The 17,599-nt window shown below is 42.0% G+C and overlaps 1 protein-coding gene across 3 annotated transcripts in view; it reads right to left on the bottom strand.

Annotated features, from left to right (window-relative positions):
- The window catches only part of SPTLC3 (serine palmitoyltransferase long chain base subunit 3), a 158,568-nt gene that overhangs the window by 25,307 nt on the left and 115,662 nt on the right, over nucleotides 1-17,599 (bottom strand). For all 3 annotated transcript variants that reach the window (XM_004061820.5, XM_055373525.2, XM_055373526.2), the window contains one exon: nucleotides 14,106-14,232. In XM_004061820.5, the coding sequence (XP_004061868.3) occupies nucleotides 14,106-14,232 (127 nt within the window). The remainder of the gene's footprint in view (nucleotides 1-14,105; nucleotides 14,233-17,599) is intronic.

Raw genomic sequence — 17,599 nt, 5'->3', positions numbered from 1 at the left:
CACACAAAATGATTTAACAAAGAGGCATGGTTGTATTTTCAGTGCACATACATTATAAGTGTCACTCTTTTTTCCTTTATCTTTTCTCTGCAGAAGGTAAATAAAAATGATTGAAATTCAAAAATTAATAGTTACTTAAAAGACCTTGACATTTTAATCAACTTTTTTCTCATAATAACTGAATAAAAAATAGAAATTTAAGCTTTAGAGCTGTTTTTTTAATCCTGTAGATATGCTGTAGAATGAATTATCTGGTGTGAACTTGCCCATCTAGACATAACAGAAGCAAACAGATTTTAGGGCTTTCAAAAGTAGATAAAATGTAAGTGATGTTAATTGGAATCATATTCTAATATTAGCTCAATCCTGATAGGAAGTCTCTAGTTTTATTTCTCTACCTGGGCTCAGAATTCAGTCTCGTGCCTGGTTATCTTAGTTAGTCAAGGGCTGGGTGCTAATGTGATGAACATCACAGGTTTGATGCCTGTTCAAATTTATTAGCTTCCTTTTCGTCTATGGTCCCAAAAGTACTCAAGGAGAGCTGAGTGAGTGACTGGGGTGCGCTCAAACTCATTCAATTCAAAGAATTAGCCTAATCAGTTCACATTTTTAAATTGCAATTTTTAATTTTCTGATAATGATGCCATTTTCTGTCTCATCACATCCCCTCTTCAAAGAAAAAAAGTCCTTAATGTCTGTATGCTACTATTTCCAAAATATACATTCTCCCCTCCTCTGGCATGACTTCCAGAGCTACTCCAATTTTATGTCATTTTAATTTCTTCTGAGGAATTATTATCCTCAGGGTCTATTTTCTGCTTCCAGAAAGTACATAGCTTTGGGAACTGAGCAACAGAATCACAGCAATGGTAGCAACACCTGCCATGTGCTAGGAATGAGTTCTGTGAAAAAGAAACTAGAAATAGTTGTGGTAAAGCCAGACTAGTATCCCCGAAGTCCCTAAAAAAGGAGGAGAGATCCATCTTCAGTCCTTTAGACTTTATTTTTCTTTTGTTCTTAGATACTTTTATTCTATTCCAGGTCAAGAGTTTATTTATGAAGAAAATAGGAGAGCATTTGGAAAGAATCAGAAAGTTTGAGGAAAGAATGTCCTGGGTGGAGGTTAAGTACTGCGGCAAAGTCTGGCTCCTACTCACCAAACTCATTTCCTCTCCTAGGCACATAGTTAACTCCATTACCCATGTTCCTTTGTGGTTAGGCAAAGTCATGTGACTGAGTTACAGCCAATGGAATGTGGGCAGAAATGCAATGTGCCTTTCCAGCCATGGCCCTTGAAAATGTCACAGGCACAATCCTTCATGCTCCTTACCCCTTTGTCAGCAACTTTGGAAACCGTATATTGAAGCTGGAGGAGCTACAAAATGGAAGGAGGCTGGGTTCTTGGAAGAGAACTGTCTTGCCCAACAGAAACACCAATTTTGGACTTTATGTTAGGAAAAAATGAATTTCTATTGTGTTAAGCCACAGTTTTGTTGGCATTTGTCTGTTACAACAAGTAACATACCTTAACCAATACCAACCCCACAAAGAAGGATACTATGGAAAACTTTCAAAGACTCAAAATCCCAATACCCCTTTATCTTTCATTGTCTGTAAAAAGAAACCCAAATTTTTCTGTGGGAGTTTTAGTTTCTCAACCTCTTGTTACTAGTCACCAAGTAATGTCACAAAAACATAGTTTCTTGATTGAAAAACATCCTAAGTGCAAATCATTATTAAGATGGAGGAGGAGAAGGAGGGAGGATGGAAAATGTCATTTTGGATGCTTAAGAATCACACTACCCTCCTCTATTTTAGAAATGTACTCAACTTGGATAGAGAGGATTAGCTGTTGCCCAGTGCCTGCTGATTACTGTGTATGAAAAAGTCAAATACACTTTTGAATTTCAGATTGTGTCTCCTATAGGAAACTTTAAGTGAGAGATTCAACTAACTGCTTGATAATTAAAGGAAAAACTCCATTTTTGCTTCTGCTATTTAAGTAACATTGGCTTGAATTATCCAGCATGCTCAGCTCTCCTCCATATCTGATGGTGTCTAGACAAATCCCTAGTGTATGTTATATAAAACCATGCATTTATCAAAAGAATGGGAAAGAGGCTATAGAGTTTGACCTATGCATGCACCCATCCATGAAGTAGTTACGACAGCAGTATTTGAACTAAAATAATTCTATAAGTAACCTCAAAAGAAATAACATTCTAATTGTTTATAAATGGTGACTAGATCCCAAGCTTGTCAGAAAATCTGCTTAGTCCCAAGTATAGTGTTCGGTGCCCATTCACTCACGTATTTGATGCTTAAGGTGCAATTAAATAACTAATCACCACCTATTTGGAGGGCTGGGTTAGGGGTGTGTGTGACTAACATAATAGAAGTAAAAACCGCAAGGGACTGAAGGAAGGAAGAATAATTTTCTGACTGGGGCCATCAAGACAGGGCTTAGAAGGATGGCCAGGGGCTCAGGAGATAATGAATGGGGGTAGTGTATTGTGGGGAGGGATGAGAGCCTTCCAGATAGAGGAAAGCTGCCTGCAGAATAGTTGAGGAGATATGGCCAAAGCTGATGCTGAATGGGTCATTTATTCAGCCAACATGTACTACTTCAATTTGGGGACAGTGTCTCTGCCCTCATGGCACTTGTATTCTCCCAGCAAAAACAGATATTAACCCAGAAAGAAAATTCATATTGAAGGAGGTAATAAGTGCTATGAAGAAAATGATACTGACTCTGGGGGTGGACTGAGTAACTCACAGGAAAAGGGACAATATTTTAGAAAGGATGTTTAGGGAAGGTCTCCCTGGGTTGGTGGCAAGAACTAGAAGGGTCACTCCAGCCTGAATCCCCAAGCTGTTCTGAGTCCAGATTTCCTCTGTCTCAAGTTTTGGCTCTGCACCTGTTCTGGGAGATGAGCTCGAGTAACAGAAATCACAGGGGGACCTATGTTTGGAGTCAGGAGCCAGGAAAGTCTGTGGTGAAGGGGCAAATATGAGGGAAATATGAGAGGATTAGCTGTTGCCCAGTCTGCAAGTCTCTGGGAAATCAGGGAAGGCCTGGATTGCTTTCTTTAATTTGTAGAGAGATTCCCTTTGTTTGTGAGGAGAAGAACAATTTGATCAGCAACAGCTGTTTACTTATCTATGTTTTTTAAACATGATCTGAACTACTTCAACGAACAGAATATATGCTTTCTTTCGCAGGGTATAGAAACCAAATTGTCATCTTTAGCCTCTCTGATGTTCTCAGCAGAAACAGGGACTTCACAATGAAGGAACAGAACACTCAGTTTTAATTTTAGAATAGGGAATATCATCATAAAATATAACACTATATAGCCAAATATATTATTATATATATTATAACACCATAATTTAACCAAATTTGAATAAAAAATCCATCACTTCTGCAGTTCAAGAACGGAGAGCCTTCTCCCAGAGGCCAAAACCCAAAGGAAAAGAGGAGCATCCCATTAGCTGAAAGCCTTCATTCCCCAACCCTGCTAAAGGCCGTGTGTAAGGTGCAAGTAGAATTCTACAGCCGAGGCAACAACTTCCCCACAGATGGAAAGCTTTGAGTACTTCCCAACTCATCCAAGAATTAAAACCTCAGAAAGATTTATTGTGAGGAGGCCCTCTGCTAGGGAGCATTTCTATTGAATATTTCCTCCTCAGGTCTTGGTCTGATAGCAATTAGTTTTTAAAGGGTAAAGGAAGCCCAGATTGAAGAGGAACTACTTGTACCAGCACGATGACTGGGGGACTTAGCTCTAATTTGCAGACTCAATTTCCCCATCCTTCTCTTATTGGCTTTCTTAAAAAAGCTCATCAAAACCTGGATTTCCATTCTATGATAGGCTTGTTAAGCTTTTTCTTCCTATGGAAAGTAGAGAATTGAAGTAGTTATCTGGATAGTATCTGTTTAATTGATAATATCTAAGATAATTAAAGAAGGATAATAGTAACAGAGTAACTATTTATGACCTTTTTTGCAGCAATAATCCCTGAATACTATATTGAGAAAACATAACATTAAAAAGAGAAAATATTGCATTATTTCTTCCTGCCAAATTCCTCTCTCCCTATATATTATATATATAACTTTTATTTATGTATTATATATAAATATATATAACTTTTATTTATATACTATATAAGTATATAATATATAACTTTTATTTATATATACATGTATATAATTTTTACATATATATTATATATATATATGTTTTTAGATGAGGTCTCACTCTGTTGCCCAGGCTGGAGTGCAGGGTTCGATTTAATCTCACTGCAACTTCTGCCTCCTAGGCTCAAGTGATCCTCCCACCACTTCCTCCCAAGTAGCTGGGACCACAGGTGTGTGCCAACACCTCCATCTAATTTTTTTGTATGTTTTGGTAGAGACAGGGTTTTGCCATGTTGCCCAGGCTGGTCTCGAATTTCTGAGCTTGGGTGATCCACCTGCTTTGGCCTCGCAAAGTGCTGGAATTACAGGTGTGAGCCACCACACCTGGCCAAATTCCTCTATTTCTGAGGATCTTAAATAGCTATTGTTTTCCAGGAAGAACACAAGTCATTATTCCATCTTAATTTTATCTTTAGTTTTCTCCTTCCTTTTCTTCCAGACACATTGTCCCCTCCCCTGCCTTACCACCCAGAAACTCCTTCAGTTTAAGGGCAGAGAGGGACATGTGTGACTTTGAAGAAAAATAGAGAATTTCATTTTTCCTAAATTTATCATTTAAGTTTAGGTGTTATTAACAATGATGCAGGTGTATTCTACTGAAATCAGATATTACACATTAGTAATTGAAATTCTGTATACCTTTTCTCTTGTAAGTAAATTTCCATTACTATTTCCCTTTCAGACATTACTGGTCACTTGATTATAAATGAATCACGTTTTCATCCATGTGATACAAAATGTGGTTTTGTGATTCAGAAAGTTGGTGATTATCCCACCAGCCTGGCACTGAGGTAATAGCTGAGAGAGAATTGATTAAGTCAGAGACATTATGATTTTTCTTATAGCCATTTTGGTGAAATTAGAAATGAACTAGTCAATGGAGCAATCCAAATTTAAGTACTGGCCTGTTCATATAGCTAGAATCGTTCCAACTTTCCTGTCTCTGGTTAAGTGTTGTATTTTGAAAGACTTAATGTTACACAAAAATTCTAAAATATTTAAACATTTAGATCTTCAGATAAGTGGGCCCGTAGATCTAAAAACTACACAGTAGCCAGTAGGCAAAGTAAGTGCTTGGTAAGATATATAGTTGCTGTTTCATGAAACAGCTGACATGAAATTGAAAATATAACAAGAATCTTAATATCTAATATTCACCAGATACATCAGGTTAAGCAGATCATCTTTTTTCAAAAAAGTGCCAATTTCATTTCAACACCATGTCATCAAAATTGTAACGATCATGGGAGGAAGATCAGCAGTCAAATGGAGGGTGATTGTTATAGCACGAGTTAAGTAGACCCCACATAATTTTAGGAGAGACCATTCTTTCTGAGTTAGGAATATGGAATATTTTGTCATGAGTCATCCTATGATAGGTCAACACCTAGCAGTGTTGCCCATTGTGGATTTCCTTTCATCAAATTGATCCTACCCATTGAAGATACACGGAAGAGACAATTTAAATAATTATTATAAATGCTACCCTATTTATCCTAAGGGATAGCAGTTATTGGAGAAATGGCAGTATCTCTGTCAGATGTCTACTATCAAATCAAACAATAAAATGAATGTTGTGACCATGAACTCTTAATGACTTTACATACTTCAAAAAGTTATGTGAAAGCACAGGCTTAGGGAGTGACTGTTGTGAGGCACATGCATTTCATAAGCAAAACTCTCTTTCCTATTCCTGATGCCAAAGTGGTCATGGGGACTGAAGGACAGGCAAGGTGCTAGTAGTAACTGAGAGGGCAGCGTTGATGTTTTGGTTTAAACACAGATTTAAAGAAGTGGATCCAAACACATTTCATGCTTTTCTCTTTTGGGCTTTTTCTTATTCTTCTGCCTGCTCTTCTTCCTCCTTTTTTCTTTTTTTTTGCTAGGTCCTTTACCTTTGTTTGCATCTGCCAGAATTCCATCCTCTGTTCACTTTAATTCTCCCACTGCACAGATCTATTTCTTTTCTGTTACATAGAAACATGGTTATCAAATTTGAGCCTGCACCAGAATCTCCTGGAGGAATGGTTAAAACAGCTGATTCAGAAATGCTTTGTTGCAGTTCTAACAAGCCCCAGGTAACATTGCTGCTGGTGGTCCAGGGACCACTCTTTGAGAACCACTGCTGTATGATGACCTTGTAGTCACTCTCTCCCTTCTGTCTGGCACTCCCATCATCATGAAATATGAAATGATGACTGGGGACATGCGGGGGAACTTTCCCCAACATCAGTGACTCTATCATAAGCAGATAGGCGTAATGAGTAAAATTAGACATGCCTGCAGACAAGAATTATAAGGAAGAAGTTGTCCTTGATGAGCAAGTTTATTTACTCAGATTGCTGATGTTAAGTATTCAGAGATACAATTCTTTTGATGAAAACATGGCCCTAAACAGATATTTTGTGAGCATCTGCATCATGACATAACTGAGACTTAACACATTTCTTTCCAATTCAACTGGAAAGTATGTATTGAAGGCCTATGATGTGTCAGGAACTGTGTGGATTGTTATATGGTAGATGCACCTGTGCACGGTACGTACACCTGACCGTGACAGTTTAAGCATTTCCTGAGAATGACCCTGTATGGCAGACACACCTGAATGTGTGTTCACAGTTTGAGCGTGGCCAACCTGGAGATTCATTCCTTACCTATGAGGAACATCTGAGTACCCAGCTTGTCCAGTGGGATGCTTGTCATACAGGGGATTGAGGCCCTTTGAATAAAGGCTGAGTAAAGGTTGAATAAAGGTTGCCAGGTGAGGGTTGTTAGGGAAAGGATGTTAAGTGAAAATGCTACATGAACTACATGCTTTTTACAAGTGGTGGCAGTTCTCCTGTCCAGCCTACAATCACTGGACCATCCCTGTATGTAAGTTCCCCTAAATAAACCCCATATCTTGTCTGCTGGCTCAGGGTCTCTTCTTTGGCCTCTCAGCTCTGGTGCTACCCCTTAACTCAGCTCACTGCAGCCTCCGCCTCCTGGGCTCAAGCGATTCTCTTGCCTCAGTCTCCAGAGTAGCTGGGATTACAGGTTTGCGCCACCATGCCCAGCTAATTTTTGTATTTTTAGTAGAGATGGGGTTTTGCCCTGTTGGCCAGGTTGGTCTCGAACTCCTGACCTCAAGTGATCCACTCACCACAGCCTCCCAAAGTGCTGGGATTACAGGTGTGAGCCACCATGCCCGACCTGTTATGGAGATTTAATGGTTTCTATCTACCAGAAATCCACAAGCCATTAATGTCTGATGGGAGGGAAAGAGTGACTACAGGGTCATTATGCAGCAGTGATTCTCAAAGGCTGGTCCCTGGACTAGCAGCAGCACCTGGGGCTTGTTAGAATGCAGCAAGCATGTCATGCAGAAATCTCTGGGGGTAGAGGGTCCGCAAGCTGTTTTGGAAAGGAAACAGGTGAGGGTACTTGTGCAGCGGGAACTATAAAAAGAACAGAGTGTGGGATTAGGGCAAATAGTGATAGGGAAAGAGGCCTGGCAGAAAAGAGAGGAAGAACAAATAGAAAAATAAGAGAAAAACCAGAAGAGAAGAGCATCTCTACAACGAAGACAGTCTTTGAAGGCTGTTTTCAAAGAGAGAGAATGATGCAGAGAGATCAAGTTTAATCTGGCAGAGAAGCAGGGGAGTGTGCTTACAGGAGTGGCTTTAGAGGGAGCAGGATCCATGGAGCAAGGAGGCAGAGGACAGGCGGGGGACAGGCTGCAGGGGCTGGAACCTTCATGAGAAGGGTAGATGGGAAGCCAGCGGAATAGCTCACTCTTTTGAGATCTGCTGCAATGGATGGGTTGAGGCTCGGTGGCTGTTGGAAAAAGAAGGGGCAAGGAAAGTCTTTTTAGGATGAGAGAAACCAACAAGTGCAAGTTTGTGAAAAGAGGCTGGTGTCTTTAGAAGATGGAAAGGGAAAGAATCAAGCACAGAGATGTAAAAGAGATCAGAGCTGTTTATTTGCTGAGGTAAGAGGGATAGCGAGAAGAACTCTTTCAATAAATATTTTTGGAAACCTATACTTGCCAGACACTGTTTTCAGTGTAATAAATAAAATAGGCAAAGTGCTTGTTCTCCTGGAGTTTACCTTTTAGTGAGGGCAAACAGATAATAAGCAGATACATATACAATTTGTCAGGTATTCATAAATGCTGTAAAGATTAAAGCGGCTGGGTGCGGTCCTCATGCCTGTAATCCCAGTACTTTGGGAGGCCGAGGCGGGTGGACTACTTGAGGTCGGGAGCTCAAGATCAGCCCGGCCAACATGGTGAAACCCTGTCTCTACTAAAAATACAAAAATTAGCTGGGCATGGCGGTGGGTGCCTGTAGTCCCAGCTACTCAGGAGGCTGAGGCACAAGAGTCACTTGAGCCCGAGAGGTGGAGGTTGCAGTGAGCCGAGATGGCACCACTGCACTCCAGCCTGGGTGACAGAGTGAGACTCCATGTCAAAAAAAAAAAAAAAAAAATTAAAGCAAGGTGAGGAGAATTAGAGGGACAGGAGGATTTGCTATTTAGGATAGGGCCAATTCCCTAATAAGGCAGATTTTCAGCAGAAAGGGGATGGCAGGGAGGGAGTGGGCTATGCCGATAGGTCAGAAGAGCAGTTTTAGAGGGACCAGCAAGTGCAAAGACCTTTCTGTGGGAGCTGCTCTCTGTGTTTTAGGAAAAGCAAGGATGCCAGCTGCCTGTAGTAGGCTGAGCGAGGGGAGGGGTGGCAGGGTATATGGAGGACCACATCCTGAGAAGCTGTGAAGACCACAGTCTGGACTCTGCTGAGTAAGCTGAAAAGACGACAGAAAGTTCTCAGTGGGGAAGTGACATGGTATGAGTTAGTTTTTCTTCTCCTTTTTAAAAAAAGATAATTTTGGCTTCTGCATGGAGAAGAAGCCATAAAAAGGCAAGAGAAAAAGTGGGGAGAATATTCAGGAGGCTACTCCAGGAATCCAGGTGAGAGGTGATAGAGAGAGTCTTGGCTGTGTGAGAAGTGACCTGATTCTGAATATATGTCAAGTAGAGTGTGTGGGAGTTGCTAATAGAGTAGGAAGATGTGAGTTTGGGGAAAAAGGGAGAACTCCAGGGTGGGTAAAGCTATTGGAAATTTGCAGAAGTAAGGGAATAAAGCAGATGTGTTGAAAGTACTATGACTTTATTGAGTGTTTAGTGTGTATCAAGCATCATGCTAAGTTCCTTATCTGTATCACATCACTTAATTCTTCTGACAACCTTAATTTGCAATGAAGGAACTAAGGCCAAGAGAGGGAAAGTGACTTGCCATTCATGGAGCAGATGTCAGGCCAGGCACCGCTGCAGAGCACACTGTGAATTAGCCACATCATACAAACTCTATCTTCTCTGAGAAATGGAATTTTACCCAGAGTTGGGGAAAGAAGGTGTAGTAAGGTAAGATCAAGACTGGGAGTTCAAAAAATGTTGATTGATTACTTGAAAAATATACATCAAAGATTTAAACATGAGTAATAAGATGATTTTTGACAATGCTTTCTTCAAGGGAGTCGGTGTGGTTTGGGGCTCACCTTCCTGAGGCTATGTGTGCTATGTCTAGATAAGAAAATGACTGAGCTGCGATCTTTCTAGACCTTTCCGAAAGTAACTTCAATCACTGAGTGATCCCTTCCGCTGCCACAACTGGTGTGGAACCAATTCCCAGCTCCCAGTCCTATGAGATAAACATCCTCATGATCTTATTTAGCATAAACATTGACCTGAAATGGAGCAGGCTGGCAAGAGGGAAGTTGAGTCATGACATATTTATTAAGCTGAGCACTGAGTTTGACACTCAGAGGAACACCAGCATAATTCAAGACACATTTCTTGCCCTTAAGGGGCTTACAACATTGGCTTGGCTGGAAGACCACCCAACATCCATTAGGATGGAGAAATCAAATCTCCACTTTTGGGCTCACTGCACTGCTCAGAGTGACAGACCAGGAGATTAAAAGGGTCTTGGTGCATATGGAATGCATGCACGGCCTGCAGCCCCTCAGCCTGTGTGCATTAACTCCACAAGCAGCCTGGCTGCAGAGTGAAGGTGGCTGTTTGTGCATAAACATTGTCATTTCACTGGGACTGCTATTTCATCTTTGAACCTTGGCATCAAAGGAACACTGACCTTATTCCTGTAGCTTGCCTTTCTTTGAAGCGTATGGCTTTGCATTGCAGATTAAAGTGAAGACATTCATCAAGGAACAGATCTGGCCAACTGCTCCCCAAACTCAACCTGAAACAAAGCCTTGAAAGGCTCCAATCACAGTTGCAGTGGAGTGGGCTGAAGATGAAGGCTCAGAGCCCGGCTCCTCTTTCTCAGATCCTGTAAGGCAGCTCTTGCATGAAACAGTGCATCCTTTGAGCTCTGGGCAACTTTACCCTGAGAGTGCAGAAAGGGGTGAGCTAATGCAATATTCCTAACCTGTCCTGCTCATTTGATTTAAAGCAGCCATTGTTGCAAATGAGGCCAGTGTGATCATTCACTGTGTGCCTTTCACTGCTTCAAAAGATGTGTCAGGCAGAACTACCTGAAACTTGGCTGATAATTCTGTCAATTTTCTTTTTCTTCTACTTTCCTTTGTTTGTTTCTTTGAAAATAAACTGTCCTATATTTCTCCCTCATTCTCCTATTTTGCCTCTAAAAAAACCAGACCATACACATAGCATTCTCTGTTTTTTTTTTTCTCTTAAGATGACAAGAGGAGTAAAGTGAGAAGCTTTAAAACTGAGGTTAAAAAAGTAACCAAAGAATTCTTTAGGTATAAGGCTAAGAGAGAGAAGCAAGGGAAATATCTACTACCTCAGGGGAAGAAAAATTGATGGCAGATGATTACTGAGGAGCAAATGCTCATGTCTTTAATGTAATCTTTCTGCAGATCTTCCACTGTGATCAGATCAACAGAGCAAGTTTTGTCTGTGATGAACTAATCAGAGGAGGGAAGGACAAGACTGCAAAGTTGCATACATGTAAAGCAACTGATTCGGATGACATATAGACCAAAGGACCCTGGAAATGAGTGAAAATTTTTGTTGAGACACAAGCTAATTTCTAGAATAACTTTTTCCTAGTCACTTGTCTTTAAAACAAGACCAAAGAATAATTCTAGTCATTCTGAGACAATTCACTTAACTTGCATTTTTGCTTAAATCTCAAATAATTGATTTTCCATTAAGAAACACTTGAAGTTTAAGAAGAGAATTAATATGGCTTTGTGGGAAGCCAGTAGTTCCAGAACAGTTTTTCATACAGCAGAAAGCTTGTGGAGGAAAAGATGCCACTCTATCTCGCTTCAATGTTAAAAGGTTAAAAGATACCTGTTTAAGACAGGCACAGTGGCTCATGCCTGTAATCCCAGCACTTTAGGAGCCTGGGGTGGGCAAATCACTTGAGGCCAGGTGTTCCCGACCAGCATGGCCAATGTGGTGAAACCCCGTCTCGACTACAAATACAAAAATTGGCCGGGTGTGGTGGCTCGTGCCTGTAATCCCAGCGCTTTGGGAGGCCGAGGCGGGCAGATCACCTGAGGTCAGGAGTTTGAGACCAACCTGGCAAGACCCCGTCTCTACTAAAAATACAAAAATAGCCAGGCATGGTGGGGGACACCTGTAATCCCAGCTACTCGGGAGGCTGAGGCAGGAGTATTGCTTGAACCCAGGAGGTTGCAGTGAGCTGAGATCGCACCATTGTACTCCAGCCTGGGTGACAAGAGCGAAACTCTGTCTCCAAAAAAAAAAAAAAAGAAAAAATTAGCTGGGCATGGTGGTGCATGCCTGTTGGTGCACACCTGTAGTCCTGACTACTCAGGAGGCTAAGGCAGGAGAATCACTTGTGTCTGGGAGGTGGAGGTTGTAGTGAGCCAAGATCACGTCACTGCCCTTCAGCCTGGGTGACAGAGCAAGTCTCAAATTTTAAAAAACCCAAAAAACAAAAAAGAACCTCCTCCCCCTCCAAAATAAAAGGTACCTGTTTATCCAATGTCTGTATCCCTTAATTTACCCCCACCTCTTTTCAGGGGTGTGGCCATATGACTAGTTTTAGCCAATAATTGTAAGCAAGGTGATAAGAGTCACCTCTAGGCTGACCCTCTCTTTCTTTTTACCTTGGTAACCATGGGGGCCATGTGTTGAGATGATGAACCCTTAAGGTGAAAGCAGCCTGAGTCACTGTCTTCAAGGACAAGCACTGTGTAGAGAGTTGACTGATTGGTATTAGATGTGATGCAAACGAGAAATACCTTGGTTCTGTTAAGCCACTGAGATCTACAGGGTTTATTTGTTATGGTGGCAAAACCTCCCTTATCCTGACTAATCCAGGATCTTAGAGGACATCTAGTCCTACTTTACTTCTGTCATAAGGATGCTTCCTACAACATCTCTGAGAAATGCTTCAAATACTTGTCGATCACCTCAGAAACAACAGCAAATAATAGTAGCAAGCAATTATACAATGCTTACTGATACTTGTCTCCAGACACAATGTTAAATATTTTATACAGATTAATTTGCCTACTTCTCATAAAAACCTTGGCTCATAAATATTATTTTTCTCACTTCATAACTGGATGAATTGAAGTACAGAGAAGTTGAGTAACTTGCTCAGGGTTGAATAGATAAGTCACTCATCTAAGGCCACATACGAGTGAATAGTATCACAGGAGCAGATTCAGGCAGCTACCTTCAGTCTCATACCATAAGGGCTTCCTAGACTGGACTGTCGTTTTCTTTTCACAAAGACCAACCAATAAGATGCAGAGTCATGACACCGAAAAGGCAAGCCTGGAAGGGATCCTAGAGATCAGCCAATCACCACATTTCATATGGAGGAAAAAATATCCTCCTGCAGGCCTTTACCCTGCTTTAGTGAAAAAGAAAAAGTCCTGTCTTTCAAACAAGTGTCTTGGGGAGCACTAGGGCTCAGTAGAAGGGCCCCAGGGGGTATCAGTATGGGGGTGAGTGAAGACACTACTTTAACTAGATCAGCCTTGTTCTTATCTGTTTTATATAGTAGGCTTCTAGCAAAATTTGTATGTGAATATTCTGCTGCTTTAATAATATTGAAAACTGATGGAGTACCCCATACTTCTATTGAAATAGCAGGCTTGAAGCATTGCATTAAACAATGTAGGACTTCAGGTCAGCTGGGAGGTGGGGTGAGGCAATGGATTGTACAGTCCAGTGGCCAGGATAAATTGCTACTTCCATAAATGTGCTCACCAGTTTGCCTGGCAGCAAGAACTGCCTTATTCAGCACCGTATCCCCTCTGGTGTGTGACATGTGGTAGAATCTCTATAAACCATCTCTGCAAGATGGAGGGAGAGTTCCAAGAGGCTTTTATGAAACAATTTTTCAAAAAGAGGATTAATTTGGGTTGAGCAAAGTAGCACAGTTTAGCTCTGGTCCCACTGACAAAGAAATGGCTGGAAGGTTATTGTGTGTGTTTTGTCTATATATCCTCAATGGCCAGTGGTGGCCTTCCACTGTCCAACCTCTGGCTATAAAAAATAAAAGGATTGAAAAATTGGATATTAAATTGGCTACTTTGGTCTTAGGGAAACACAAGTGACAGCCCCAAGCAAGCACAGGCAAACATGTGCACGTGCACGTGCACACACACACACACACACAAACAATATTTGCTTAATTTCAACATAATTGATCACACAAAATTATCGAAATTTGCTGTTCACAATGAGGTAAATTAGAAAGTTTTCTTTGCTTTAACAAAGGGTTTTTGTATGGTGTGCTAACAGCAGTTTTGTGCATTTATCACATGGCTTGATTTACAAATAGGGTTCTATAAGATAAAGGTGTGTATTTGAGAAGCGGGGAGATTAATGAGGCAGAAGGGAGACAGAGAGGTCCAGGAGCCGTGCTCTCTGCAGATCCTCTTACCTTGAGTGGTCCCATCCAGTCCCATGATAAGTTTTAGTGATCTGATGATTTGCTCTGCTATCGGTGGGCTCATGGATGAAGCATAAACAGCACTATGCGAGTGAACCCGTAAATAATCCACGAGGTCCTTAAATAAAGAGGGGAAACCCAAAAAGAAGGCAAATAAATCTCAACACTGGTGGTGGGAATTACATCTAGTCCCATCCCTATCCTCATAGCAAAAGACATTTGATCTCATGCTCAAAAGATGAATGGGGTCCAACTTTCAATGGTTTTCATCAAACTATTTATTTTTTCTATTTCCTTCATAGTCTCTCCCTCAAAAACCTAGAATCTACAGCAAAGCAGGATGCTGCAGGTTTGGAGTTGAACTTTAAGGCAAAACCAGATGTGTGAAGAAAAAATGATTCCTGAAGCATTTGTTGAGTACCTACTATGTGTGAGCACTGACTTTGTGTTCAGTGCCCAGAGAATACAGGATGTGGTCCTTGCCCTTGAGAATATTACATATGATTGTGCCCATGAACAAGCATGGTAGAATAAGTCACAGTCCATGCAAACTAGGACATGCAACAGGGCTGCAAGACGCAGAGGAAAGAGAGAGGGTCCTTCTAGCTGAAGTAGTTAGAGAAGGTTCCAATGAGGAGATGTGATTAGGCCTTGAAGAATGAAGATAATTAAGGGGGAAAAGAAAACGTGGAGGGAGGGTGGCAGAAGAGAGAAGTTGAACAAAGGAACAGAAGCAAGAAAGCAGAAGGCATGTATAGTAGAGTGTTTACAAAAAATAGCTGTAATTCTCTCACTGTCTGTACTCATGCATCTTTGCAATCCAACTTTGCAGTTGCTTCCATCAAAAGGCGGATTAATCTGGGCTGGCCTTGTCATTTTCTTTGTTCAGTAGTATATGGCAGAGGTGATGGTGTGGTGATTCTGGGTCTATGCCTCAAAATGCCTTGAGTGCTTTTGTCCTCTCAGAACTCTCTCCAGCTGCTACGTGAATAAGCCTGAGCTAGCTTGCTGGAGGATGACAACCATGTGGAACAGAGAAGGACCATTCCAGCTGAAGCTACCCCAGGCCAAGCAGTGCCCTGCTGACTCAACAATGGACTGTTGTACAGATGCAAGCCCAGATGAGACCAAAAGAACTCCTTAGCTGAGCCCAGCCCACATTGTTGATGGACAGAATTTTAAGCTAAATAAATGGTGGTGTTTTTAGACACCAGATTTGGGGGTGGTTTGTTACACAGCAAAAACGAATGGAGGCAGCATGTTTGGAGGACAGCAAAGGACAGTTTGAGTAGAGGCTTGTGGGAAATTCAACCAGAATATTAGGACCAGATAAACTCTGGTTATGCCTTTGGCAGCAGAGAACTATTGGAATTTTGTGTTTTGTGTAACACTCTTTGGAATGCTGAGCCACTCCAGAATGCTGGTTTTCAGAGGTAGGAGCCATTTTTCACCTGTATGCCTGACTCCTGAGGCCAAATATAAGGTCCCAAGTAAGCTTGCCGAAAGCCCTAAGAAGCTCCAGTAATCTAATGCTGCAGTGGTGAGGGCCTCAGAGCTGGCATCTGCAGGTGCTCAGTTGGGTGGCAGAGACCCTCCATCAGCCCACCTATACAGTGTCTCATGGCCTGGGACTCTCAAAGTGTCCTGCAGAAAAGCTAATGGGCTGATGACAGGCCTCTGCATTAGCAGTGGGGTCTTTAAAGGATCAGATGCCTTCTCTTTAGAATAACGGCACAGCTCAGAATCCCACTTAGGCAGGTGTCTTCGCTATGTCTTCCTTCCTCATGAAGGTGATTTGGAAAGAGCTCTTGGGAATTGAGATCCTCTGCTTTGGGGTAGGTTCATGTCCTCCTCACCCTCCTTCATTAGTCACATTCATTCCCACTTCCGAGCCTGGGCCTGGTCCCTGCCCATCACTTTTCCGTCTCTCTTAGGTATGTGTGGGCATTGTTGCTCACAAGCATTTTCAACATTCACAGTTTCTCTTCCTCAGCACAGTGTGTGGCCTGCCTTACAGTGGTCGGTGAAGGTTAAATTAATGATGTGATGGCTCTACCTGGTCCATGAGGGGAACCAAGGGATCTATTCTGTTCTTCCTGCTGTCTTCAATATGTCTTTCATTCTGAATCCCCCCTTTCACCCGTCCTTCTTCTATGACTTCCTTTTTCCATCTTCTCCTTCACTTCAAACTATTCCTTTTGTTTTTTTGTTTCTTCCTTTCCTTCTAGCTTCCTTCCTTCCCCTTCCCTTCTACTCTAGTTCTCTCTCTCTCTTTCTCTCTCTTTTCATTTCAAATTCTTTATTTAAATCTGTTTCTTCTCTGTATTTCAAAGTATTTCCTTCCTCCCTTCCTTCCTCCCTCCCTCCCTTCCTTCCTTCTTTCCTCTTTTCTTCTCCCCCTCCCCCCTTCCATCTTTCCTTCCAGCAAGTATATACCAATAACTTTCTCTGTCCTAGACGTGTGTGGGAGTCCAGGAGGGGAGGGAGGATAGAAAGGGACCGTAAGGCTAGTCCCTGGCATCCATTATCCATTTATATAAATGAAATTAAGTTTCTGATGATTCTTTTATTTGGTGAGCCTCATGAAAAAAGCTGGGTGGGTTTTCCCCATATCTGAAGAGTATGTGCATGATGCTGGCCTGACTGAATTCATCAGCCACAGGGTATCCGAAAAGTTCACTTTGGAGTATCTGAGGCGCCTCAAAGAGACAGCAGCAGTCATTTGCCAGAGTAGCAATAGCCAGGGCTGTCCTTCACAGTGGCATGTTCCGTGCTCCTGAGGAGCAGCAGCAGGGATTGCCTTTCTCTATTGAGAGTGAATATCTCCCTACAAGATGCTGGGGAAGCCAATGAGGAGTGGGTGGGTGGGTCCTGGGAATTGGATGATGGAGGCTTATGTGGACCTGTGTCAGGAACAAGGTGTTTCAAGGGTGTGATCTGGCCATGAGGGATGGGGAGATTTGGATAGATGCAGAGGAGCAAAAAGGCATGGGCCTGTCCTAAAATTAGGAATAAGGATGGCATCTTATGGGCGTAGAATGGAGGTGTCAATTGGGAAGAGAGGGAGAAGCCAGTGCTTCTGAGACAAGGGGATGAGGAGCTGTCCCCTTGGAGGGAATATAACCCAGGAGTTACAGTGCAGCCTCTGGTGCCCAATAGCTTAGATTCAAATCCTGGCTTTGCCACTTACTGCTGTGTGAACATGGGCCAGTTACTAAATCTCTCTGTGCCTTAGTTGGCTTCTCTGAAAAATTAGATCATAGTAATACCTCGGAGTTTATGAGGATGAAATGGGTGAATACATATATGAGACGCTTAGAAAAGCATCTGGTACGCAGTGAAACAGTGAATACCTGATGCAGTTGGTGACTTTTTTTTTTTTAGACAGAGTCTTGCTCTGTCGGCCAGGCTGGAGTGCAGTGGCATGACCTTGGCTCACTGCAACCTTCATCTCCTGGGTTCCAGCAATTCTCCTGCTTCAGCCT

This window comes from Gorilla gorilla, chromosome 21 (genome assembly GCF_029281585.2).
Source record: "Gorilla gorilla gorilla isolate KB3781 chromosome 21, NHGRI_mGorGor1-v2.1_pri, whole genome shotgun sequence".
NCBI classification, from domain to species: domain Eukaryota; kingdom Metazoa; phylum Chordata; class Mammalia; order Primates; family Hominidae; genus Gorilla; species Gorilla gorilla.
Note: the sequence above shows the minus strand (reverse complement) of the source record. Positions and strands in the feature narration are given on the sequence as shown.